The following is a 23,212-nucleotide window of genomic DNA, read 5'->3' on the forward strand; positions in this document are numbered from 1 at the left end:
TGTGATCACTCCGAACAATTCCAAGTATAAAATAAGAAGTCTGATCGCCTTACGAGATATGATTCGGACTTCCGTCTGAAATCCATCACTTAATAATAATAAGATCTAGAAAAAATATCTAATGTAATATTTTCGCACACATAAGATGTTTATTGCAATAAACTGTGAACGAGAGGAAACAAAATGTCGATAAAAGCATCGTGATTTCAAAGATGTGTTAAAATTGAAAGGAAAGGACTCACATATGCGCGGATCATTTGTACCCTTCGAAATTAACTCTTGTTTCATTCTCGAGTAATTATTATACTTTCGTTAGAATAATGCTAGTACATTGCTTTTAAAGTTCAGTTATAACAGGAACCCAGTTTTTTTTCAGACTCATTTTTTCTCCTCTCATTCGCAAGTCAGACACAAGCAGTCGTCACTTGTGTATGATATATACATATAAGTGAGCACGTGTGTATATATCTGGCATTGATTTTAGCCGAGTGGAAATCTAATGCGACGATACTAAATCAACTCGCTAACAAAACTCCGTGATTCTATCTTTTGTCGGAGATTTGAATTACAAATTTTAACAGTGCAAACGTTCCACCCACCGGGTTATACAGACGATTCCCTCTTTTGTATACAGCAAACTTGAATTTATCTCAGTCATTCGACGTCAGGCCATTAGTTTTTAGTTCACTCACTAATTCAACCAACCACCACGTTAGACTAAGCTATACAGATATAACCTGCAGTAAAAACTGTTAATTTAACCATAATTATACTTTACGTAACACCGTCTTCGTATTTATTTCAGGTACCAGAAGATCGACCAGATACTGAGATTGTCGGTGGTTTTTTTTTTCTTCTTTGTTTCTATCTAGTTCGTACTTTACGTTTTTTATCTTACGATGCGGTCGCGATTCCAGAGACCGTGTAATTAGATTCTGAGTCAACAATATGCATTGCGTGGAATCACGCTCTACGTTCGTAATAATATCCAGTTCCTATTTTCTTCATATTTCAAACGATAACTGCGATTCTGATCAGTGCAGGTTCAGGAAAGTTATACGTCAGAATGAACTATATAATCACTGAACAAACATTATAGAAATGGATAATAGAAATAGAAAATTTTCTTAAGAAAATTGTACAAAAAATATCCCTCAAAATTACTAGAATAAATATACCCATGAACCTATACCTTTACCGAGAACTCATGCAGGCTTAATTACGTGATATGCAATCATTACGAAGGTATTTTTCGTCCGTCCATCGTAATGTCCAGTAAGTATATACGTATGTACAACAGTCGATGAGACACCTACTAATTAGCCGTAAGTACAATTTCTACAATAGTTGCTGCAGGCGGAAACAAGAAACGCTGAGATTAGACAGTAGATCGCATTAGAATACAGATGATAAAAATCGATGAAATTGTAAAACAGTGAAAGACTTTTCTAATGGTTGTTGGTAAGTGTAAAATAACAGCTGCTGTAATGAGTACGTAAAAAGAAAAAATGCCCGTAATTAGAGTAACATTTGAAAGAGAGACGCGTACGAGTCGTTGGGAAGATTGTTTTTATCGGACTGTAGACGCGGCGATTTTTTTTTTCACACCATTTGTAGACTACGTGGGTGGATGTAAAAATCGTTTCATACAGCTCCGTTCTATGCAGACGTCACTTGTACACCGTATAACTTCTCTTCTCTTCTCTTCTCTTTCGTCCAATCTCTGCCTGCATCACTTTTGACTAATCTGTGGTACTTAACCACTGTCAAACGTGTACTGTTGTACCATATGCATACCGAGAGGTCGGATCAATTTAAAGTTTCCGTAGCGAAAAGAAGACTGAGAGTTTGTTGGACGTAACGTGGTCGGTGCCTGAACAATCTCAGAATTATTTCATTACCGAGGGCGGAGTTCAAAAATTCCGAATTTGAAAAGTTCAGAAATTCGAAACAAAAGTTTCGAAGCAAAGAGTGCAGAAATATTTTTCAGGATCGCATGTATCCAAATAATTTTTATTCAGCTTTTATAGCACCTTGTATCGAAATGTAATATCCAACGAATCCACTGTGTGTCTTAGAGCTGCGGAATGCATTCCGTGACCTTTCGACTTCGGCACGCATGCACACTGTCACGACGCGCTGCGTTTTACTTGTCGATTTTTGAATCGATTAAAAATAACACGTATGTAAGGGAAATTGCACGGAGGGCTGTAAAGATGTGGAATCGAGACAGCATGCACGGGTTGTCCTGCTTCCTGAACACGTCACTCCGACTCTCTTATCTTTGAATATGCAATCTTGGTGAGGATCTATGCATTTCGACCTTACACTAGCGTGATCTAAACTCCACAGGATTGATCAACGATCGGCGGACTATTTTAACGACGAGAAGTTGCACAGTTATACAAGCTAACAAATCGATCTCATCAAAAGACAAAAAAAAAAAGAAAATAGACACATTTCTAGACCAAAGTCTAGATTTCCTTGAATACTTGGGTATAAAATATTTTGAAATACAGAGTAGTTAGACAAAAATTAGCGGCATGTTTTAAGAAAAATTTCAGAAAAATACAGTTTTTTTCAAAGTTTTCATTGTTTTCTTTCGGACCAACAAATTCCCATTGAATGAAATCTTCATTTTCGCACAGGAGTGTGTTAAATTTTTTTCGTTACAATCTTCTTGTCCCAATATCATGTGACTTCGTCTATCACAAAATACAACCAAACACTGTAGCTGCGGTTAATCAACTTACCGCTCAAACGGCGCTCGCTGCCCTTGTCAATTTCTGAAATCGGGTCTCGAAACGATCTTGGATTTTCCTCGGGATGAACCGTGGCGTCGTACATGTCCGAGTCTTTCTCTCTGGCCTCTCGACACAGCTTGAAAAGTGAACAAACTGATATCCCAGGGCTGTCCAAGTTAGTCGTGGCACTAATTATTACACGTCGACGACGATTGAAATCCCGCGGTTGCAGAAGCGGTGAAGTCAAAACGGGAACAAGCCACGCTTTTCTTATCACGGGAATCGAAGGCAATCATTCGATAACAACACTTGACCAGATCAAATCTGAATCTGTGTATGATCTATATTAATAACACCGCCATAAGATCAGTTTAGAGAAAATTATGGCGCCTGGAGCACGTTCCGAAATTTTGATCTCAATCGGTACTTCAGGTGAACGATTTGAAGAAAAAGATTTTCAATTGGCACAATTGTTTGAAAAAAAGGTGTAACAATTGAGAAATCGCACCGTGGATTTCCGCTTCATCACTAATTTACAAGTTTTTTTCTGCTTCTATTTTCTTTTCTATTCCGTCTTCTTCCGCTACACTTCCAAACGCATTCCAATGCAAACAGATCTTCTGCCTGTGAAACGCGTCGGCATTTCACGCGTGTAAGTATGAACGTGTCGCGAAACGCAGCAACTCACCGGGCGGAATACTAATATTCTTCAACTGACAATGCGTGCAAACGTAAGTGTTGCATACATATTGGGGATAAAATATATATCGCGCATGTCGTCTCGAAAGTCGATTAATATCAGAGCAACAAAGAAAAACGGGTTGCGCAGTAGATTCCGGTTCTCGATTCACGATGGCAGAGTCGAAAACCCCGATTCGGGTCTCCGACGACGGTTGTTTTACCCGCGTTTTGATGACAATTTACGATTGCATCAATATCACGAAATAACAAACGATATATGTGTATTGCAAATACGAGTATTTGAAGTATAAGAGATTTTATCGACTCGACTCAAACAACCCGGAATCGATTAAGCCTACAAAATGTTAATACATTATTATCTCGGTTGAAATATTTAAGAGTACATGATTTTGCAGACATTCGTAAAACTTGTTCTCATCTACAACCGACGCTTTACTTGCGATATAATCACTAATTTTTTTTTTTTTCAATTTTTATGTCATACCTTGACCAAATATTATCAAATTATCAAAGACAATTTAAAACGTTACGATTGAGGGTTAATGAGACCCACAGTCTGATGTTAGTGAACATGAATGAAACACCACGTAATAGAAGCTAATCCAAACAAATTCGAGAAACCCGAATTAAGACAACAAGAATTTCAGATTCAATTTTTTGAAGGTTTTTTTTTCATCAGAAATTTGTAGGGATATTATTTGATGTGCCTTAACTATCATTGATGCAAATAAAAAAGTCTTTCTCTTCTCCGAACTTCTGAATCGGACTGTGGATCCCATTAATCCTCAAATAAGAATCGATAGAAATCACACGAAAATTAATTTCTACCACTCAAACGCCACGGTACTGAATTGAAGAAAAAAAGCGTTTGTAAGTGTAAAACGAACAAGTTTCTATCAAACTGCAAGGGTAGCAGGAGCACCTTGATCAGTCAAGTTTGGCCTCGTTACTGCGACGTTCTCGGCCACTGGGGCAGTTTTGCATAAGGTTTAAGGTGTCCTCGGATATCAGGAGCAATCCCTTCCAAGCGTTGGACTCACTCACTCACTCACTCACTCTCACTTACCTGGGACGTGCGCGCAAGCCAGAACCGCGTTGCGGATGGTTCGCGAACGTGGAAGGCGGCGAACTCTTGCCAAAGGTGGAGATAATGACGATGAGGGTTGGTTCTGCGCTGCATCATTCACCGGCACTTGAAATCATTCGACGAGAGTAGGGAAGCTATAGCGGATTCCATGAAAGTTTCCTTTTCACACGGTACTTCATCCCCAACGATATTCTCTCTCTGAGCCTCTAATCTTAGCACTAAATCGTTATTTCCTTCAAGCCCTCAAAAATATCGTCCTTCTTCAGCTCCAGGTCTTCTCTGGTCTATCAAAGGTCGTCGAATGTCGACACGTTGGATCGTCACGTGATCGGGAATGAAAAGTCAACCCTGCTTGGCGGAGTCCCTGATATTGGTCCGATGACGTCACGGTTGCGTGTTATAAAAATGCATCCACACTCGTCGTTATCGCAGGGGGGGATCCTCTCTCCAACATAGAATTGATCGCTGGTATCCAGTCCGTCAGGAATTGTCCAAAAAAATTCACGCACCTTTCCAAAAGTTTCAACTCGTAATTTTTTAAGGAGGCTTCTCGTCGGATCCTCGCTCCTTTTATCCAACCCTTCGAGCTGGTTTCGGTTCAGGGCCAGTCGGCTAGTGATTCCAGGATAATACGCCAATGGTGGCGTCGCGTGCAGATAGCACTTGGCAATTAGCATATGTGAGGTCAGTCGGTAGCCTCCTCCGATACCTCAGCGCGATGTTGCGCGGTATAGAAATTGCTGTATCAGGACAGCCTGAATTTTTCATAACCATCGATTTTCATGGGTATATCATTATTCGTCAATTTCCGTCTTTTTTTTTTTTTTTTTTTTTTTTTTATCAGTCATAGATCTACATCCGGACGACGAGTGGGGTTCTCCTCTTGGATTTTGGAAACGCCTAGCGAGATTCTGATTCACGAATAAATGGACATCGGTTTTAGCACTCTGCATGAGCGCCTGCGGGATTTCCGTCACGCATTGTTAAACTGACAAATTGCTTTCTTCCGTTACTGTTTGCGCGGTGTAATAATATAAATACGCGCATGCCTGCAGCGCCAGTATATAGTATATATATATAGATACGGTATTTTTTTAATAGAATTCTAACGGCTCCTTTGTCCAGAGAAGGAACCAGATGTGTTGACCGCTCTCCCGTCGTTGCGTCGGTTACTGAACTAGTTTTGGATCGCACAGAGCAGCTCGAAGAAACGAAGAAGAATTTGCAATGTGGAAATTGGTCTAGAGGTTTTTGTTACGCGTCCCGCCTTCTTCTTGTCGCATTTCGTTCATACACAAAGAACAAACTCAATGTTTGTTGAAAAAAAATACATATCCTCGGTTTAATCGTAGTTTTCATTGAATGAATGTAAAAGAGATATTTTCTGCTGTATGGTAAGCCTTTGTCGCACGTTTGTAGAATATTCTCTCAGCGATCCGCGGGATTGGCATGATGTCAAAAGAATAGATGACTTTCCAGAATGCTCAAGTTTCTCCAACCTTTTTTTACTCTGCGAGACAGCTTTTTATTTCATTTCTACTCCCGATCGTATACATGTGATGCATATAATTCTTGACCTCAAAGCGAGATAAGTTTCTTTCCATGACACGCTTCCATTGTAACAGCATTCAGTTGAATTGAACGCGAAGTCTACGATCTTACGATAACACCCAAGTACTTGCGCGATAACGTGATAAATCAAAGAAACTCTTAAGTAATCTACTCGAAACGAAGACCCAGGGGTTTTCTATTCTCTGTCGGTAATTAGTCGGGTTTGTTCCTCTCTTCAAGAGCCTCAACATCTGGTTTGATTTCCGTTATCCTGTACCAAAGCCATGCTCCACACTGTATAACTGTTGGTATACCTATACCTATACCTATACCTACAGCTTTGCTATGGAATCGCGGTTACTCTTTGCCACAGTTAAGTCACTTAAGCCACTTGATTATCGCAGTTACATGCAGCTGTGTAAATGTTCCACGTATATGCACAGTGTGAGTGTCTAAGCTCTTCATTCTGGAGCCCCGGACCATCTGCGCCATTTCCAATTATACTCGTCGGAATTGTGCCATCTACTTTGAAGTTGAATGTATTCCTAATTGCCGTGCGAGCTTTTTCCTTTCCACTCGTTCTACAGCTACGTTCAATTTTTAGAGACGTCGTCGTGCCCCTAAACGGAGAAAATGGGAATACATCTGAAGGAATTCGCTTTTCTCATGGTCACTGCAATGGTGGCGTATCTTGGGTAACTCGGTATGCCTTGTGATATTTACAATGGCGTATAACGATGCCTGTTGGACGCTACCGTGCGACGTTATTGCCTCGTCATCCAACACCGTTTGTGGTTCAACATAATCTGTGATGAAGAAGTAGTTTTCTTTTGTTATTTGAGACCAGCTTACATAATTTGCTGATCATCAGCAGGCTGCAATATAATATTAACCATTCGTAGTGTGATAATACATATACATTTATTATTTTCGTGTACGTATAAACTACAACTACAGGCAATAAAGATTCTTCGCTTTACGATTTGTGTATAATCCACAGGATATAAAGCATATCAAAGCAGATATGTAAACGGAGCGCAAAGAGAGTAATGTATGTTTGAAAAAAAATGGCTGGGTATAAAAATAAAAAACTAACAACGAGGATTAGTGGATAAATGTTTACATCCGATTATAGCACGTTATAATTCAGTAAACCATTTTCTCTCTCTCTCTTCTTACTTTCTTTCCAAGCACAAGCGATTTCGGGGCCCAGCAGAAGGAGAATTTTGAATATAAGTCAAACCCACGCGAGCTCGTAATTCTTCACCGAGGATCGCTTACAATCGGACTCTGCAGGATCGCTAATTTGTTCCATTTATACGAATGATCAAACACCAGCCAACATTCTGTCCTGGAACGCGTCACCAGCTGGATTAGATATTTGAAAAAATTATATTCGGTGATGGCGAGACTTGCGAGCGGAGGCGGAGGATTACGGTACGAGGCGACAGTGCATCACTTGCTAATACAACGTCGATATAGCTTCGATTCTTTCGTTGCAAAAAAAAAAAAACCATCCTCATTTATGAAGATGAACTTTTAATATCGAAGTATTATATGGATATCGCTTCAGGATAACGGCTTCCACGTGAGGTAAAATTATATCGACATTTTTTCAAATCCTCTTCCCATTCAATCGCGCTAGCAATCAGGAATTTTTCGATCCTGCTTTTAGCGCCAAGTTTAATTCGCGTTATAACTATAAAAAATTAGGATGCTGTGGGAATTTCCATGACGATCCTGCGACCGCCGACTTACCCCCGACAAATGAATAACGAAATTGAGGTCACGCTGCTGCTACGGCAGACAGGTACGTGGCCATTCTGAAATCGCACATGCGTCATTGTCCAATGCGTCTTGACGAGTGGCTCGATCCTTTCACGTTCATTCGCGGTAGAAAACCGATCCCGCCTTGCCCGAATCGCCTCGGACTGTGAATCGACCTGAAGAACGACACCGAATACCTAGAGAATATTTTGCACGCCTGAAATACGTGTGGTTCTTGAAAATTACCATTCCCAAGAGGGACGCCGCGAGATGCGCGGGAAATTCAAATCTTCTGAGAGAGAGACTGTTTTCGTGATTTGATGCTTTTGCAAAAAGTGTTTTACGCCCGATTGGATATTTGCCTTCGGGCTTCAACGCTGTCGGAGCTATTACTCGACAGGAGACATGCTTTTTTATTCCGGACTCGCAATGCCAAGGTCTTTCCATGAACCACAGTTGTACGGTGAATGTCAGGATTTTTTTTTTTTTCTTTCGTTGCCTTCAACTTTTGTACCTTATCGTCTTTTTACTCCACCGGCGATCAATAAGCGTATGTTTTTTCAAACCTCATGGCTGCAAGGATTGGACCTGAATCACGTGTGAAATCGATAATAGCGTAACCACAATTTAAAGTGACTATAAGGTGCGTTAGACAGTTTATAAAAAAAAAAAGGAATAAAGAAAATCATTTCGCAGTGTGCGTGGAAATGAGAATCGCTGTCAGTTGTTCCACTTCATTGGCTGTCGCAATATGACGTCATTTTAAACATTCTTTATAGGCGCTTCGAAAGAACTTGTACATTTGAACTTTTGTTCCCGAGCTGCAAGACGTTTACAATTATATCTTTCGAACAAGGATTTGGCTTCGTTGATTCCCGTAGCTGAAACTTGTTTCAATTAATTCGTCTGAATATTATTTTATGTACATGAAATTTACATAATACTTGGCTAAATTTTAAGGCAATTCGTCGAACGTTATCAAGGACATTATAACACGCGAGGTAATTTCACAGACAGATCACAAGAACTATTTAGAAAATAGCAATAAACAAAACCGAAACATTTACACGAAACTCGCATGTTCTGAACAACAACCAAACTCTTGTGTGAAAATCATTTTAAATTCCATACAACTATCCACCGATAACGTGAAATATTTTCATTGCGTATATTTTCCAAATTTTCCATTCACTCGAGTAATCTATACGCATAGTTACGCACATAGAAAGTCAGGCGTTTAAATTGTTTATTTTCGAATGTTTATTTTTTCATGGGAAATAGTACACGCATTATATCTACCTTAAAAAGCCACTATCGCTTTCCAAGTAGGTACTCAAGATATGATGGAGCTAATTGTAACTGAATTTTCGTCAGTGATGATTCACGCCTAGGAATTTGACTGGATGGCAATTCTGCGTTATCTCTGGCTCGAATGCTAACTCTGGCAGAGATAGTAACGTGTTGAAAAATGCATTTTATCTTCGCGGTTATTGTTGACAGTGGTAGTTTCCATCCCCCAGTCATTGTAATTTTCCGATTTTTTTTCATGGTGTGCAGTAATCGATGAACCGTTAAAAAAACACTCTCTCATAGTTTAAAACATTATTTAAAACGATAATGCTGTAATTTTATTGCTTTGAACGAGTCTGTAACAGTCTGATGAATGAAATTTAACGAATAAAAATCGTTATCGGATAAACTATAATTATACCGTGTTATATCGAATAGTAAATAAATTGTTAATTATCGATACGGGCCGTTATCAATCATGTTCGCACAATGTAGCATAAACGCAGCTGCTCATTGACGAGTCTCAACAGAGGCGTTTATCAATAAATAAATAAACATCTATTCCAAAATAATGTCTGTTTATTTGATCTACAGAAATCTTTTTCAGCGTTATTACAACTCGTACAACAGGCACGTGGTCAGCAGCGTGCGAGTCATCGAAATTTCCTTCCGTCGAATTATTACTACTTTCTAAAGCATATATCCGACGGTTACCCAAACCTCTTCACTGATCCGAAACTTGATGACGATATTGTACCACGAAGGATTAGGAGAATTCAATCATTCGTCAATTCATTCATTCGCTACGCGTACACATAACTACCTATATATTATTCAGCAGTTACGCAGCGATCTATCAGTATCAAGTATATATATCATTACGGAAGCGATATTTTAAGTGAGAAAGTCGTTTGTAATTGACAAGCGACGCGGCGAAGTGTCACAATTTCGATTAGATATTCAAGTTTAAATCGTGTAGAAAGAATTTGATCGACAGGATGGGAAAAATCCGGTCAGGCTCGGAGGGAAATTTGAACAATAGTTGGAAAAAATCTACATTCCTCATGCTGCACGCAGCTGTGTAATATTATTCATTGTAAGATCAATTTCAATTGAGTCACATCACCTGCAGCGACGCCTTACGTAAGTCGGTTGTCTGCGCGCAGGTATTCGAATTTTTTTATTTTATTTTTCTTTTTGTTTTATTCTATTCCTCGCAAATAATATTGATGACGTAGTTATAAACGGATAAAACGTGACGCCGGTAATTCAAGGACTTTATTACTTGTTGTAATCCATGTTGTTACGTTAATACGTTGCAATAATCGACACGGTGCGAAAGTCTAGACTGTAATTTTTCAGACTATTCGAAGACCATCAGCCACGGCAAAAATATACGTCGAATGTTTTATATTATCTGTACTAGGAAGAAATAGAAATGAATTGACATAGAATTACAAACCGCAAGGACACTCGGTGGTCATTATAACATATATGTATACCTATAAACATAAATATTGCAGGGGTGATTTCAAGAATATTATTCAGGGCATTCATCAACCGCATCTCGCGTTTATCGTCCGTCATCAGTCGTCTCTGAATCTCGCCGAACTTCACCAGATGCCTTCGATACTTGCAGGTTTCAAGTATATAATAATTCTTAACGATGTGTCACGTACTATTTTACGTGATATGCGAAAATTTTGCACCGCCTCCCCCAAAGAATTTTTCAATCGTTACTTGGTGGTAGAAGCATGTTTTTTTGTTGGTGTTGAGCTTTTCTCTTGAGCTGAAACTGGGTTCATTGCATATCCAAGTATTGTGAAATTTTGGCAGCTGATACGCAACTTGCAAAATGTGTATACGAATCGCAAGTAAAGATCCGACTTTTTTCTAAATAAATTATAATGCGTAGCTGACTCGAAGCGATTTTCCAAAAACTCGTGACGGCCGATCTCTTTGCCAAAAATTTTATTGCTTTAAAAAGAACCTCCTTCTCTCGCTGCGAAAAATTTATGTATAGATTGAATTAGGGTTCAACCAAACTCGCAATCTATTGACACAAACATTTCCATAAAAATTTCATGAAACGTCGTGATCATAACTCGACTCAACTTGGTAGTGATGAATGTAATGTTGCAGCTACGATCCGTTTCTCCATCTTTTGTTATGTATAATTCGCACGCACTGCAAAACGATAATCTGATGAAGATATCTTAATCAGTTGTGGTTCATTTGAATGAATAAAACAGGATTTCAGCGGTCGCGTGGTGGTTGAGACGCTGGCCATCGTCCAATGAGGTTTGTCCCATGGATCGCCTTACATGTGATTCCTTGAATCTACACAACTTGCGCTCCTTTATATTATATAACGAGCGACACGTCATATAGAAATGAGGCTCCTCGTTGTAGACCAATACTTTTCTCATTTTCTCTCTCTCCAAGCATCCCTGGCTCTCTACGAAAAGAGCAGCGTCACTCGTTCAACTTAATCTCCCCACGTCCTAAACGTTTTATTTTTTATTTTTTTTTTTTGACCAGGTTTCCCTGCAGCTAATCGCTCGTTGCTTCCAGGCTCGGAGATCGATCCGAGATTACGTGTTTAACGGGTGAAAATCGAGTCCGAATATAAAACATTATCGTGACATTCTAGTTGTCGCAAACTGAAGTTGACAAACACTGATCTTTTTACATATTTTTGAAGAAGAAGAAGGAGAAGTAAAAAAACAAAAAATTTCATCAGTTCAAAAAGCAATTTTCATCTATTTTCTGTTATCGTTGAACGAAAAGATAATTTACGAAAACAAAAATACTAGCCGCAACTGCGGTTATTTGTCTCATATTGAACATGACATAATGTTTGTTGGAAATTTTCGTAAGTTTATGACTTAAAAGTCAAATATATACTTTCGACTCGGAAATATTTCTTATTGCACAAATTCTTGTTATTTGGCTTACACGGCACAGAATCACTTTCCGAGGAGCATGAGAAAGATCCGAATAATTCACGCAGATACTGCTCACAAGCAATTAACCTAAATCATATTCATATACGATAACCGTTATTTCGGAGTAGACCAATTCTTCAAGACTGTCTTAATTAACTCGACATTAATTCGTACGATTGTCAATCTTTTTGCGCTGTATTCAAAGAAATTTTTTCTTGTAAGTCCCCTTTTTTTAAAAAAAAAAGGAAAAAATATATACACATATTTGGCACCTGACCGAATTCGATTTTTCTCGGTAATAATTAGTAAATTCACGCTGCTAAAAACAGCTGCTTACAGTTTGCCTGTCACTGTAGAGTTGAGTGTTCGAGTTTTTGGTACGAGTCCAAACGTCGTAGGTTAGATCCTAGAGTTTCGACATCGCAGTAGAGAATCACTAGCGTGAGACGTGAGGAACTTCGGTGCTGCAACCTGTTGCTTTTCGACAATCGGGCTGATATTCCGTGCAACTAACGTATAAAATTCAAGTGCATGGGTCGATGAAATCTTCATGCACGTTAGAAAGATTAATTCTAGCTTAATCGCGAGCCGCTTCAAATATTATCTCACAAATTTGCATGCAGAAATATTCGACACGAATATCGAGGCACCTGGGTGACACGTATTTTATAGGAAACTTGAATACCTACAAAAAAATGAATACTTTCAGACGTTCAGATTTCCTTTCACAAAAAAAAAAGGGGAAAAATAATTTTTTGAGTAATATCTAGAGTTGGGAATAAATTGTAAATTTCGAATACACGAACAACAAGGTCGGATGGTAAAAATTCGATCTTCCAAGACAGAGACAGCTATATTAAACAAAAATTTCTTGCCAATTTGATCGTGGGTTTCGACAGGTATAGCCTCGAAAACTGCGGAGGCTCAACATTCGGCAAAAAATTATAATACACGTGATCACAACTCCCTTTTAGAGAAGTGACTACGTCACCCTCCCTAGGGATATAATAGAAGATGACGATGCCATATTACACCGTTAGGTTCACCTAATTGGTTCCAGTATAATGATAATATCATAAAAGCATTGCATCTAAAAGTACAAGAAATAAAAAAATAAAAATTACACGCAGCAACGAGATTCGGTGAAGTGGAGAGTTGTGAAAAATGGAAAATCCGATAAGTCGTCGATCGTTTCCTGACTCATTTTCCTTTCAACGTTTTCCCTTTCCAAACCCAAATCACTAACCAAGCTCGCGAAGCACGTGATGGTCTCTTCTAGGCGCCGAGGGAGGAGGTAGAAATTCCAACAAGTGATATCCCTACCCTACGATATCTCGGGTAAGCAGCGCCGGGTAAAGCCGGCGAGGAAGCGGTGGCTGCGGCACTATATAGGTATGTATGACATTATGTCGGGGTACACAGTACGCAGTTGAGACTCGAGATCCCCGGAGTTGTGCGACCGCTCCGCGAACCGCAAACCGGCGAGGAAAAGTTGCGAAGAAAATTCAAACTTCGCGCGGAGAGAACGATTCGAGCAGATCAAGCTCTGCCAGTGATTTAACGTTATCCGATTCTTCGTTGTCGCGAATTTTCTTCACGACTACGGTTCATCTTCCAGGGACATCACACATTTCTCGTCAGGGTAAGTTATTCGATGATTTTTTTTTTTTCTACTACGCTGCGTTATTTTAAAGTTGCGTTTTAACAAGCAAACTCATATTCGATATTCAAATTTTGAAAAGAATGTTAATATATGTTAATTGAGAGTTTGCTTGCATCGTAGCAAAGATATTGTAACCACCCACGTTCTGAAGTCATGCAATAAAAAGTATTCATTTTATTCTTTTACTTTTGATAAATTTTTCATTCGGAATATCTACTCGTTATTCTTAGACCACGATTTTCTCCGCTTCAACTGCTTCAACTGTTTATATAAATGCAGAAATGTAGTGCAACTTTTCGACCTTCAGGGTAATTGGTTCACGTTTTATAACATTGCTATAAAAAATTAATAATAACTTCGTTTCGTGCCAAGGTTTGGTCCTTAAACTCGATTATCGTTACGCCTTTGCTTCCAAGTGTTACTATGCAATTGCTATTTCAAGATGATCAGTAACGAGTCAGCGAATGTTTTAGATTTTTCAAAACCGAATTCAGATTTTCGTCTTATTGATTTCCAAAATAAAATAACGAGAAAAAAATCTTTATCATATAATCTGGCTGTATAAATCTGTTTGAAACCACACAGTTTGCTATTATGTATTATTACGTTTCTACTCCAAGGATATCGGACTTTCTCGACAAACCCATAAAGTAAAGATTTTCCCTTAATTTTGAGTTAATTCTAACATCGGAGATTATTTTATTCTACTACGAAACCGTCGTAGACGCCCTGCATACAATTACGTATTACAGAAATATCGCTATCGCGGTTTTGCTACCGGTCTACAGGAAGGTCATGCAGCGTATGGTACTTCTATATATAATTATTGTTCTATCTCAACTGCGGTGTATAATAAATGGAAAAATAAAAAATGACTCATTAGATAATGTTATTACCTAATACGTTGGCAAACTACACATTTTATAAATTTATATGTTTCTGCTAGACGAAGAAAAATTTTCGAAAGTTGTAACAAACTGACAAATATATAACGCCGTCATGTGTCAAGCGTGTTCCTTATCTCGGATGAAAAAAATCGGGCTACGTCCGTGAGATTTCTGTGCAAATGCAGAAAAAATATCTTCTCCTTTACTTTTTCCTCCTCTTCCGTTCAACACAGTATTTCCGTTTATCTATTGCGTTTTCGATCCCCCTAATTTCATAATAGCTCAATTAAATTGTCGGGACTGATTGTATGGTTACATTTAAAGTACGTTTGAAATGCAGGGATTAATCGATAGTTTATTATCAATCAAGTGACGTCGTATAAATAATTTACCGAACTGCTGACGTACGAATAATAAGTTGAATAAAAAATTATTCACATTCCATGTTCGTAGTGTGGAGAAATCTACCTCTATATCAACCTTTCTCTGTTGGTGGGTTTGGTAATGCGCTTGGACCGAGGTCTTTGACTCGAAAAACACTCAACAGTTCCACCAACACTATCAAGTACACGTATAGTGTAGGCTACAAATAACACTACACCGCAGTGCTTGTTACAGAAAGTTAAGAATCTTTGCATAACATTCTATGTTTGTCAGGTAATTGAGTCCGATAAACGCGGTGCTTTTGTTTTTTAATCAAGGGCATTGTAAGCCCCCAGGGGTTGTTTTTTTTGTCCACCGAAATATCATTCATGTAATTACAGTCCATCTTTATTTTCGTAATTCTAAAATATTTGGTTATTTTTGTTGTTGCGTCTTTCACTTTATTTTCGTTTTTTAATTGCACTCCACGAGCCGTTTGAGATGGGCAAAATAATAATTAACGAAACTTTATTCTCGTCGTTCACGTTCGCTCGCGGGACGTTTCATTTGCGAGTGGTTGAAACTTATTTTTATTCTTTTCTCTTTCATCTAAATATAATATAGATACTAATACGTTTCGAGCACGCGCGGTTGCACAGTGTCGTTTAAAAACTCGTAAAATAATAACAGTCGGAGACTGAACGAAAGGTCGGGTCTAGCATTATATCTAGTGTATCTGAATACATGGGGCGAGAATTGGCGGACATCTAATGTACGCAACCAAATCTAATCCCATTAGCGTTGTTAAACAAGCGACAGAAACATTTGTTCGTCGTTAGCGAACCCGATGTTTGGCCATTTTATATACACGGTGTTCAACGATGCTTTCCACGTGCTGTATAGTCCTTGCCAATTCATACTACATGTATATTGAAAATATAGACCTGCTGCTAGAATAATATTATCTTGTGGAAGAAATTATTCAACTGATTTTTACCGTTGTTACCTCGAAAAATGGGCCACTAACTAAATCCAAAGCAAAGTAGTTACTTTATCGCACATGTGACAACTGACGCCAAGGTAATACAACGACGCTCGATTTATCGATTTTGGATAAAGTGATCGTGAGATACAGTCACACTTTGAAATTCTAAAGTGGCTCGAGCATTGAGATCGGAGCATATAAATACCCGACAATCAGTTCGATCGGAAGTCGCGTTTAGTTTCTAGTTCGAAAATACTAAGAAAAAAAAACAAGGTATTTCTACACTAAACTAACAGCTTTTTTCGAACAGCCGATACAGTCGGAAGGGAAATAGATTCAGCTTTATAGCTAAAGTGAAACCAGCCATATCTGCGGATAAATTAGTTTGTACGTTTGTTACCGATAAACTCAAAAACCAGTGGACCGATTTACATGAACTATGGATGAATAGCTTCCTTGCAAGTTGTACCATAAATATGTAACATATACAAATTACACAGCGTCAGTTGTTTCAGATAAAAAAATGATTTACAATATGATGAAAAACGATGATCGTGAAAGACTTATTGGGACAGATGGTTAGCAGGAATGGTCTAACTCCGCAATGCGGTACACTCGCCTTGATCGAGAGAGAGAAACGAGTATATTATGCACCTAGGCACAGTGTCTGTTATACCATTTAGTGCCGCGGGGCAAAGGTGGGCAGCCGAAAAGGAGCTGAGGTGAATAACTGCCGGATAGGATTGAAGATAATGGTTATACGTGGGCCTAGATTCACGCGAGCTAAAAAACGAGATGAGAGCAGAAAGAAATTAAAAAAAAATATAAATAAAAATATATAGAAACAAGGAAGAAAGAATTCCTTGTCGAAGCTCTCTCCTACGTGATTACTCTGCAGGGTCAACTTAACGGCACTGGTTTAAATTGGTGCAATCACGGTCCGAAATTCCGTGCCCTCTATGTACCCTGTGACGTCGTCGGCTCGTACGTTCTGCATTGTGGTTCGTGTATATTGTACTGTGCATATATAGACCTTCATACTGATTGGTTAATGCAATAGAAGCTGAGCTACGCCGAGACGATCGCTGCCAGTCTTTTTATCAAGGTCTTTTCTTGTATCGACTGTGATATGCGAGCTTTGAGAACCGCCAGCGTTTCGTTTACCTGATTTTAAATTTAATTAGCGACACCGAATCCGCGTAGAGTTCGCTGAGGTAACTTTCCGCTGCAATTAACGGGTCTTGAGTTCCGGAAGAACGAGACATCGTGGCTATTTTTGTAAAAGATCGATAGATCACTTGTTGAAACGATTTGTACAAACAGCCAAGCAATGATCGTGTTTTCGAATTCTGACATATTTTTTTGGTCAAAAATTTCTTTGGTCAACTCGGTGGTATCGGATATTTTTCTACCGATAAATGTTTTACAAAAATACATATTATGCCAGAACAACAAAATTTCTGACAACTCATTTACCCGGCCTCGCAGATTGACACTCGAACTTGGTGTAGAATTTCGTAATTTTGGACAAAAATATTTGGAAATGATTTTATCAACTATTGAAGACGGTTCATGCTCAAACTGTAATTTACTTCGTGCAACTGCAAGCGCATTACCGTGTACCTCAAATAGTGAAGGACGAAATGTATGAACAAGAAATTATATTTAAGCCGAGCTGAGAGTAATCTCGAGGATGACATCATTCATATTCGTCTGACATCCATTTTAAGACTCGCCCAAAAATTTCCTCAATCTTTTGTACTGCGCATTGAACTGTTTTGAATTCTTGAATTATTCTTGCTGTTCAGAATTTGCCACATCGATTCTATCGTAAACTATAGATACAAGCTTCGATTAGAGACGAAGAACGGGTTATAGTGTAACATTTGATGCGGTTGTTTATTGCTCATTATTCATTTCGCACGCGGTGACTGCGATGATAAGACCAACATTTAATGAAGTTTTAGCGCAGTAATCATTGGTAAATAAATACTGAGTCACTGAAGATTATGAAAAAGCGGCAATATATATATTGTATCGATAGTACTCATTGCCGGGGTTTAATAATAATCAAGTCCAGAATTATCCAAACGTTTCACGAGCGCGATTTTTATTGAGGATATCCTAATCTTTGGATTAGAAATAAAGCGACCGCGTTAATTGCGCGAGTCGTGGGCGTGTTGTAACAAGGCTTGAGAACACATCCGCCAATGAATTACGCATTCGCCTAGAATTGTTTACATGAAATAATGCAGTCCCATTGCGCACACTGTTGGGAACATCGCTGGTTATGGGATAAACGAATGTGGGTGACGGAATGATTCAAGAGCGATTAAATGATTTGACGACTCTACAGCTAAACAGGTCGAGAACGCAGCCTTCAGGATGTGATGATCTGCATGTGTAATACGACACAATGCATACAATTTATGCAGACATTTTTTATTCGTGTAACTGGTTAAGCGGAACGCATTCATTGTTTAATTTCTTGATAAAGATAGTCCAAGTAACTGCTGCCCCAATTTATATCGAGTAACTGGACTACGTGCGACACTTCGTTTTCAATTATAGTTTGAACGGAAAAATTAGTTTACTATTTGGTCGACTAAAATAGTTTCGACACTCGATTCTCATAATTCTGGTTATAAAACTATACGACTGCACTATCACATTTTATTATCATCATTCTAATTATCAAACAAAGCATAGGATAGGTACGATTGTACTAACAATCATTGCAAATCCTCGCTTCAATCACGATTCATATCACATGCCTTTGTTTTTTCAAATGCAAATTGGGACATGGAAATATGCAAGGAAATTGTCTACGTGACATAAATTCCAGTAGTAGTCCCATAAGAAAGTTAGACGCTTTAAGCACCACAAAGTGATGCTAAAAATACACCACGATCTGATTTTAAAATGATGAACATATGACATGATATAAATATACTTACTGTTAATTGTTAGGAAATTTATCCGTAAAAAGAGCACAATTTCTGATACATTATTCATGACACGAAAGAATAATCAATTCATGGATTTGGTGAATTGATATAACGAAAATGTGTTCCGTCGACTATAAAATTATAACAGATTTGATTTTGTGATTAAAAAAAAGAATATTATTCGTGGATCGCAATTTAAGCTTCATCTCTTTGCACATCTCTTGTCAATATTTTTCATTAAACCCGAGCAGCTGTTATTATAAATACGAATGACTTCACTCTCAATATTGGCTAACCGCTGTGTTTATAAGTTCTAATTACACCATTAGCTTTATCCTTATCAATACTGTGTGAGTAAATAAGGACTTCGTCCTGAAAAATTCCGTTCAAATAACCGATTCACATTCGCCCACATGTATCGTGGCAGCAAACAAAAAAAAAAAAATGTCCACACCTCAAGTATAACAAAAGCCGCGTCCATTCGGTATAAACAATAAACCCAATTCCTATAAGAAAAAATTTGAGCGTACGAATTGACACCCAAGTTGTGAGTTTTTTCCGTGAGGGAGGGAAGCTCCAAGAATAACGGAGCTGTAAGTCACGCTCTCGAGTACCCTCGAATGACGAAGACGTGTTTTAACCCTTCACGCCTAACTATTTGAAAGATGTTTAGAGTGTTTGCTCTCCAGCTTGACCATAACGCAGTTAGCAATTTGACGTATCCCGTTTCCAAGAACGACTCGCTTTATCTAATAATGATTTCTTTTTTCAGATGGGAGGAATAAAAGCCATTTTGGGAGTGAGCGAACTGACGGACCGTAAAGCTGGGCTTTACAGAGCCTTGTTCGCCGAGTTCCTGGGCACGTTGCTGTTGAACTTTTTTGGCTGTGGTGCCGTGGCCAACAAAAATGACGTCGTGGCGATCAGCCTTGCCTTCGGTCTGACAGTCGCCGTTGTGATCCAGGCTATCGGGCACATTTCCGGAGGGCACGTAAATCCAGCGGTCACCATTGGTCTCGCCATCGTTGGAAAGGTACGTTAAACTCTCTGCGAGAGATCTTTTGATCGCGTACCGTGACCTCGAGATTAGAATTACGAGCTCTCCGCAAATGGTCAAAGGGAACCGGTCCACGCGTTCTTTATAGTCTTCGGATTTAGCAAGAGAGAGGTAAAAAAATAAATAAAGAAAAAAAACTAGGTCTTTCCCATATTGGTCTAACCGTACACGTCTTTAAACGAGCATGTGTGTCAATCCAGGGGTTCTCTTCTGTACCTTCTCTGAATGCTAAAAAAGCTGACTCTCCAATTGGAAATGGCATTACCTACCTACGTTACACACATGCTCTGATTTCAATCACCGTACTATTGTATCTATTTGGTATAGCTGATCAATCGAGACACCTTACCATCTTACACGAGTACTTTCTATCCAATTTAAAACTAATTAATGTTTCTCCTACTCACCAAGGTTCCCGTAATCCGAGCAGTCCTCTACGTGATTGCACAGAGCACCGGTGCAATAGCTGGATCGGCGATCGTCAGGGCGCTGACATCGGACACCGAGGAAATGCAGAGTTTCTTGGGAACGGTGGGAGTTAATCTCCAAGTGAGGGTCGAACAGGCTCTCGGAGTCGAGTTCTTCCTTGGTTTGGTCCTGGTCCTGGTGGTCTGCGGTGCTTGCGACGGAGCAAAGCCCGACAGCAAGGGTATCGCGCCGATCATCATCGGATTCGCCGTGACTGTCGGTCATTTCGTCGGGGTAAGTAGCTAGGCTGCCGAATTTCTGTAGAGACACTTCTAAGACTACCGGACAATTAAGAATCAACCGCTGATACTTTTTTTCGTCGCTGATTTCAGATTCCGAGAACTGGGTCTGGAATGAACCCGGCTAGAGCTCTTGGCAGTGCGGTAGTCATGGGAAAATTGGACCACCAATGGCTGTACTGGGTTGGACCACTTCTTGGAGGAATCGCTGGAGCTTTGATCTACGAACACGCGTTGGGACCGGCCGAACATCCGGAACCACGAAGACAGTATGAATTCGCCGTCACAGAGGAAAAAGAGGTATTCGAAACGAAAATGTAGATCCACTGTTACCGCGTGGCAAACGAGTCGCGTCTTAAGATCCGAGGGCTTAACACCCGAATTTTATAGACCCGAATTCCAAATTTACATATATGTGATACTTATTATCGAGCATTACGAATATTTTTCAAAACGCTACCGCTTTTATCATTGGGAAAACAGAAGCTCATCAATTTTATATTATATTCAGTTTTTGAAATAATGCTGTAAATACTTCTCTGAAATAATGCAAATTTGTAGTCGCGGTAACGTTCAGAACACTTTTCAATCCACAACTTTTTCGTAAATGCAATACGAAATCTTTGCGAAAAATCGAAAATTCTAAATTCTTTTCGGCTGTTTTTTTTTTTCTGCTCGTTTTACCGGAATAGTTTTATAGTTTATATATACATATATAGAGCATGAAACTGGTAGAATAGTAAACGGAAAATAGAACAAGTGCCGTGTGTAACGGCCGCTTGTATTTTTTCTACAGCAATTCGAGTACATAGACAGCGGGAGGGACGAACTTTGAATGAAGCAGAAAATGAAAACTAGAAAGAAAAGAGAAAAGAGAAAAAAAAAAAGAAATTTCCATGTATACAGTAAGAATAAGGAATTGAGTTTTGAATACGGAACTTATTTTGCAGCTGCAGCGACTCAACAAGAAGGGCGCGTCTCCTGCTTGATCCGGGGCTTAAAACCGGTCTTTGTAACGCCGAAATTAACCAGCATGTTGCGCAATGCAAACCGCCAATTACTCTTAACCAACATACCTTGCACACAATTACGCAATACGTTGTATCGTCGCTTCTCATATTCTATTCGTCCATTTTCTCATTCGTGGCTCTTCGGCATCCAAGTCATGTTACATACGTAATACTAGCCGAAATTTAAACATATCGAAAATGTCATTAAAATAAAAATTCCAAAGATTACTCCACTTGCAGTGTCTAATTTGGTAATAATCATTCATCGTTAGAATTTTTTTTTTTTAAATTATAACCAAAAACCTTTGAATCCTCGGTGAAGTTAATTTTCTGAAATTTACTGAAAAGCTATTGAACATTTCGGGTTATTTCTTTGTTTTTGCATGTATTTTGGAAAGATAAAGAATACAACATATTGAGAATTATTTATAAACACTGTTATTGATAAAGATCACGGTAGATAACAAAATGTGTTGAATTGAAAGTTCATATTTTTTCAGAAAATTTCGTCTATAATTTTAAGTCATTGATACTAGATTTCATGAATACTAGATATCTCATGATATGACCGAATTTTTAATTCCTTTCTCATCACCTAGACTGTCATCCGTTGCAGGATGAAAGTCCACCTTATCGTTCTGTATCGTATTGTAATACAGCTGTTACTTTTTCATTAACGCCCCAACTGACTTAGTTAAATATTATAGGAATACGATTTCGCGACTATCGATCTTCGATCGCGAGAATAAGGAAGCATCTATAAGGTGTACCGTTCACCACAAACTTAAGGTTTGAAGTCCTGGTGCCAATACAATTTTCAAATGTCTATAAAAATATGAACTCGAAAATTTTTCTAGAGTTATTCATTATTTTATAATTACAAATTTGGAATGAAAATATTTTGTTTGATCCAATTTCACCACTCTCGCGTTTTGAAATGAAATTATCTGATCATTTCACGTTTAACAGCCAGAAACTTTGTTAAGAGAAAAAAAAAAACGGCGAAAGAAATTGTAACTTCGGTGAAGTTGATTATTTGAGAATAAATACTCGGTTGTTGACTGAATAGGATAATCTCACCATCGCGCAAACAGTCCACTCAGATAAGTCAAAAGATATCAGAGTGAGGAAACTGCCCAGCCTATTTGAGCTCGGAAAAGTGGAGTAGAGGACTACGTTATCACATGGTACGAAACTCAACCCGTGCCATCGCATATTCTCATATCATTTGTGCGTTTAATTTATGATTTAACGATCACGAGTATTCTTCTATTCATTCATCATTCTAACAATAACGTAATATTAATCTAAATCATTGAACATTGATGTTACGTAATTTAATTGTGTAAATTTTATCCGTATAAGCCTGTACCTATGTTATTACTGTGTTCTGTAATAAAACATATTTTATACATAATACGAAGCGTTTTAAAAAACCTACCTTTCCACTTCCTTGCGCTGTCAATTTACAATTAATTTTAGGAGAGAACAGTGCACGTCTGT

General features: G+C 38.6%; 3 protein-coding genes across 7 annotated transcripts in view; 1 reads left to right on the forward strand and 2 right to left on the reverse strand.

Annotated features, from left to right (window-relative positions):
- LOC124407715 (aquaporin AQPAe.a) overlaps positions 1-4,688 on the reverse strand; it is a 37,347-nt gene extending 32,659 nt beyond the window's left edge. Inside the window, exons 1-2 of the mRNA XM_046884137.1 lie at positions 4,513-4,688; positions 2,754-2,880 (exon numbers count right to left, since the gene is read on the reverse strand). Coding sequence (XP_046740093.1) covers positions 2,754-2,880; positions 4,513-4,629 — 244 coding nt within the window. The 5' untranslated portion in view covers positions 4,630-4,688. The remainder of the gene's footprint in view (positions 1-2,753; positions 2,881-4,512) is intronic.
- Positions 453-23,212, reverse strand: part of LOC124407709 — a 28,683-nt gene continuing 5,923 nt past the window's right edge. Inside the window, exon 3 of one of the 2 annotated variants that reach the window (XR_006929346.1) lies at positions 453-468. The gene's annotated coding sequence lies outside the window, so the exon portion shown is untranslated. Of the gene's footprint in view, positions 469-10,631; positions 10,644-23,212 lie in introns of those variants that run through there. The other variant, XR_006929345.1, reaches the window with a different exon arrangement.
- LOC124407717 (aquaporin AQPAn.G-like) lies at positions 13,459-23,126 on the forward strand. 4 transcript variants are annotated; one of them, XM_046884143.1, is made up of 5 exons: positions 13,459-13,481; positions 19,708-19,968; positions 20,404-20,694; positions 20,793-20,999; positions 21,650-23,126. In XM_046884143.1, exons 2-5 carry the CDS (start codon positions 19,708-19,710, stop codon positions 21,686-21,688), a joined length of 798 nt encoding a protein of 265 aa, XP_046740099.1. In that variant the 5' UTR covers positions 13,459-13,481; the 3' UTR covers positions 21,689-23,126. The 4 variants fall into 4 exon arrangements, with proteins under 4 accessions (XP_046740099.1, XP_046740098.1, XP_046740096.1 ...); XM_046884142.1 differs by lacking the exon at positions 13,459-13,481 and adding an exon at positions 13,494-13,731; XM_046884140.1 differs by lacking the exon at positions 13,459-13,481 and adding an exon at positions 19,586-19,639.

Source organism: Diprion similis, chromosome 6 (assembly GCF_021155765.1).
Source record: "Diprion similis isolate iyDipSimi1 chromosome 6, iyDipSimi1.1, whole genome shotgun sequence".
Lineage (NCBI taxonomy): Eukaryota > Metazoa > Arthropoda > Insecta > Hymenoptera > Diprionidae > Diprion > Diprion similis.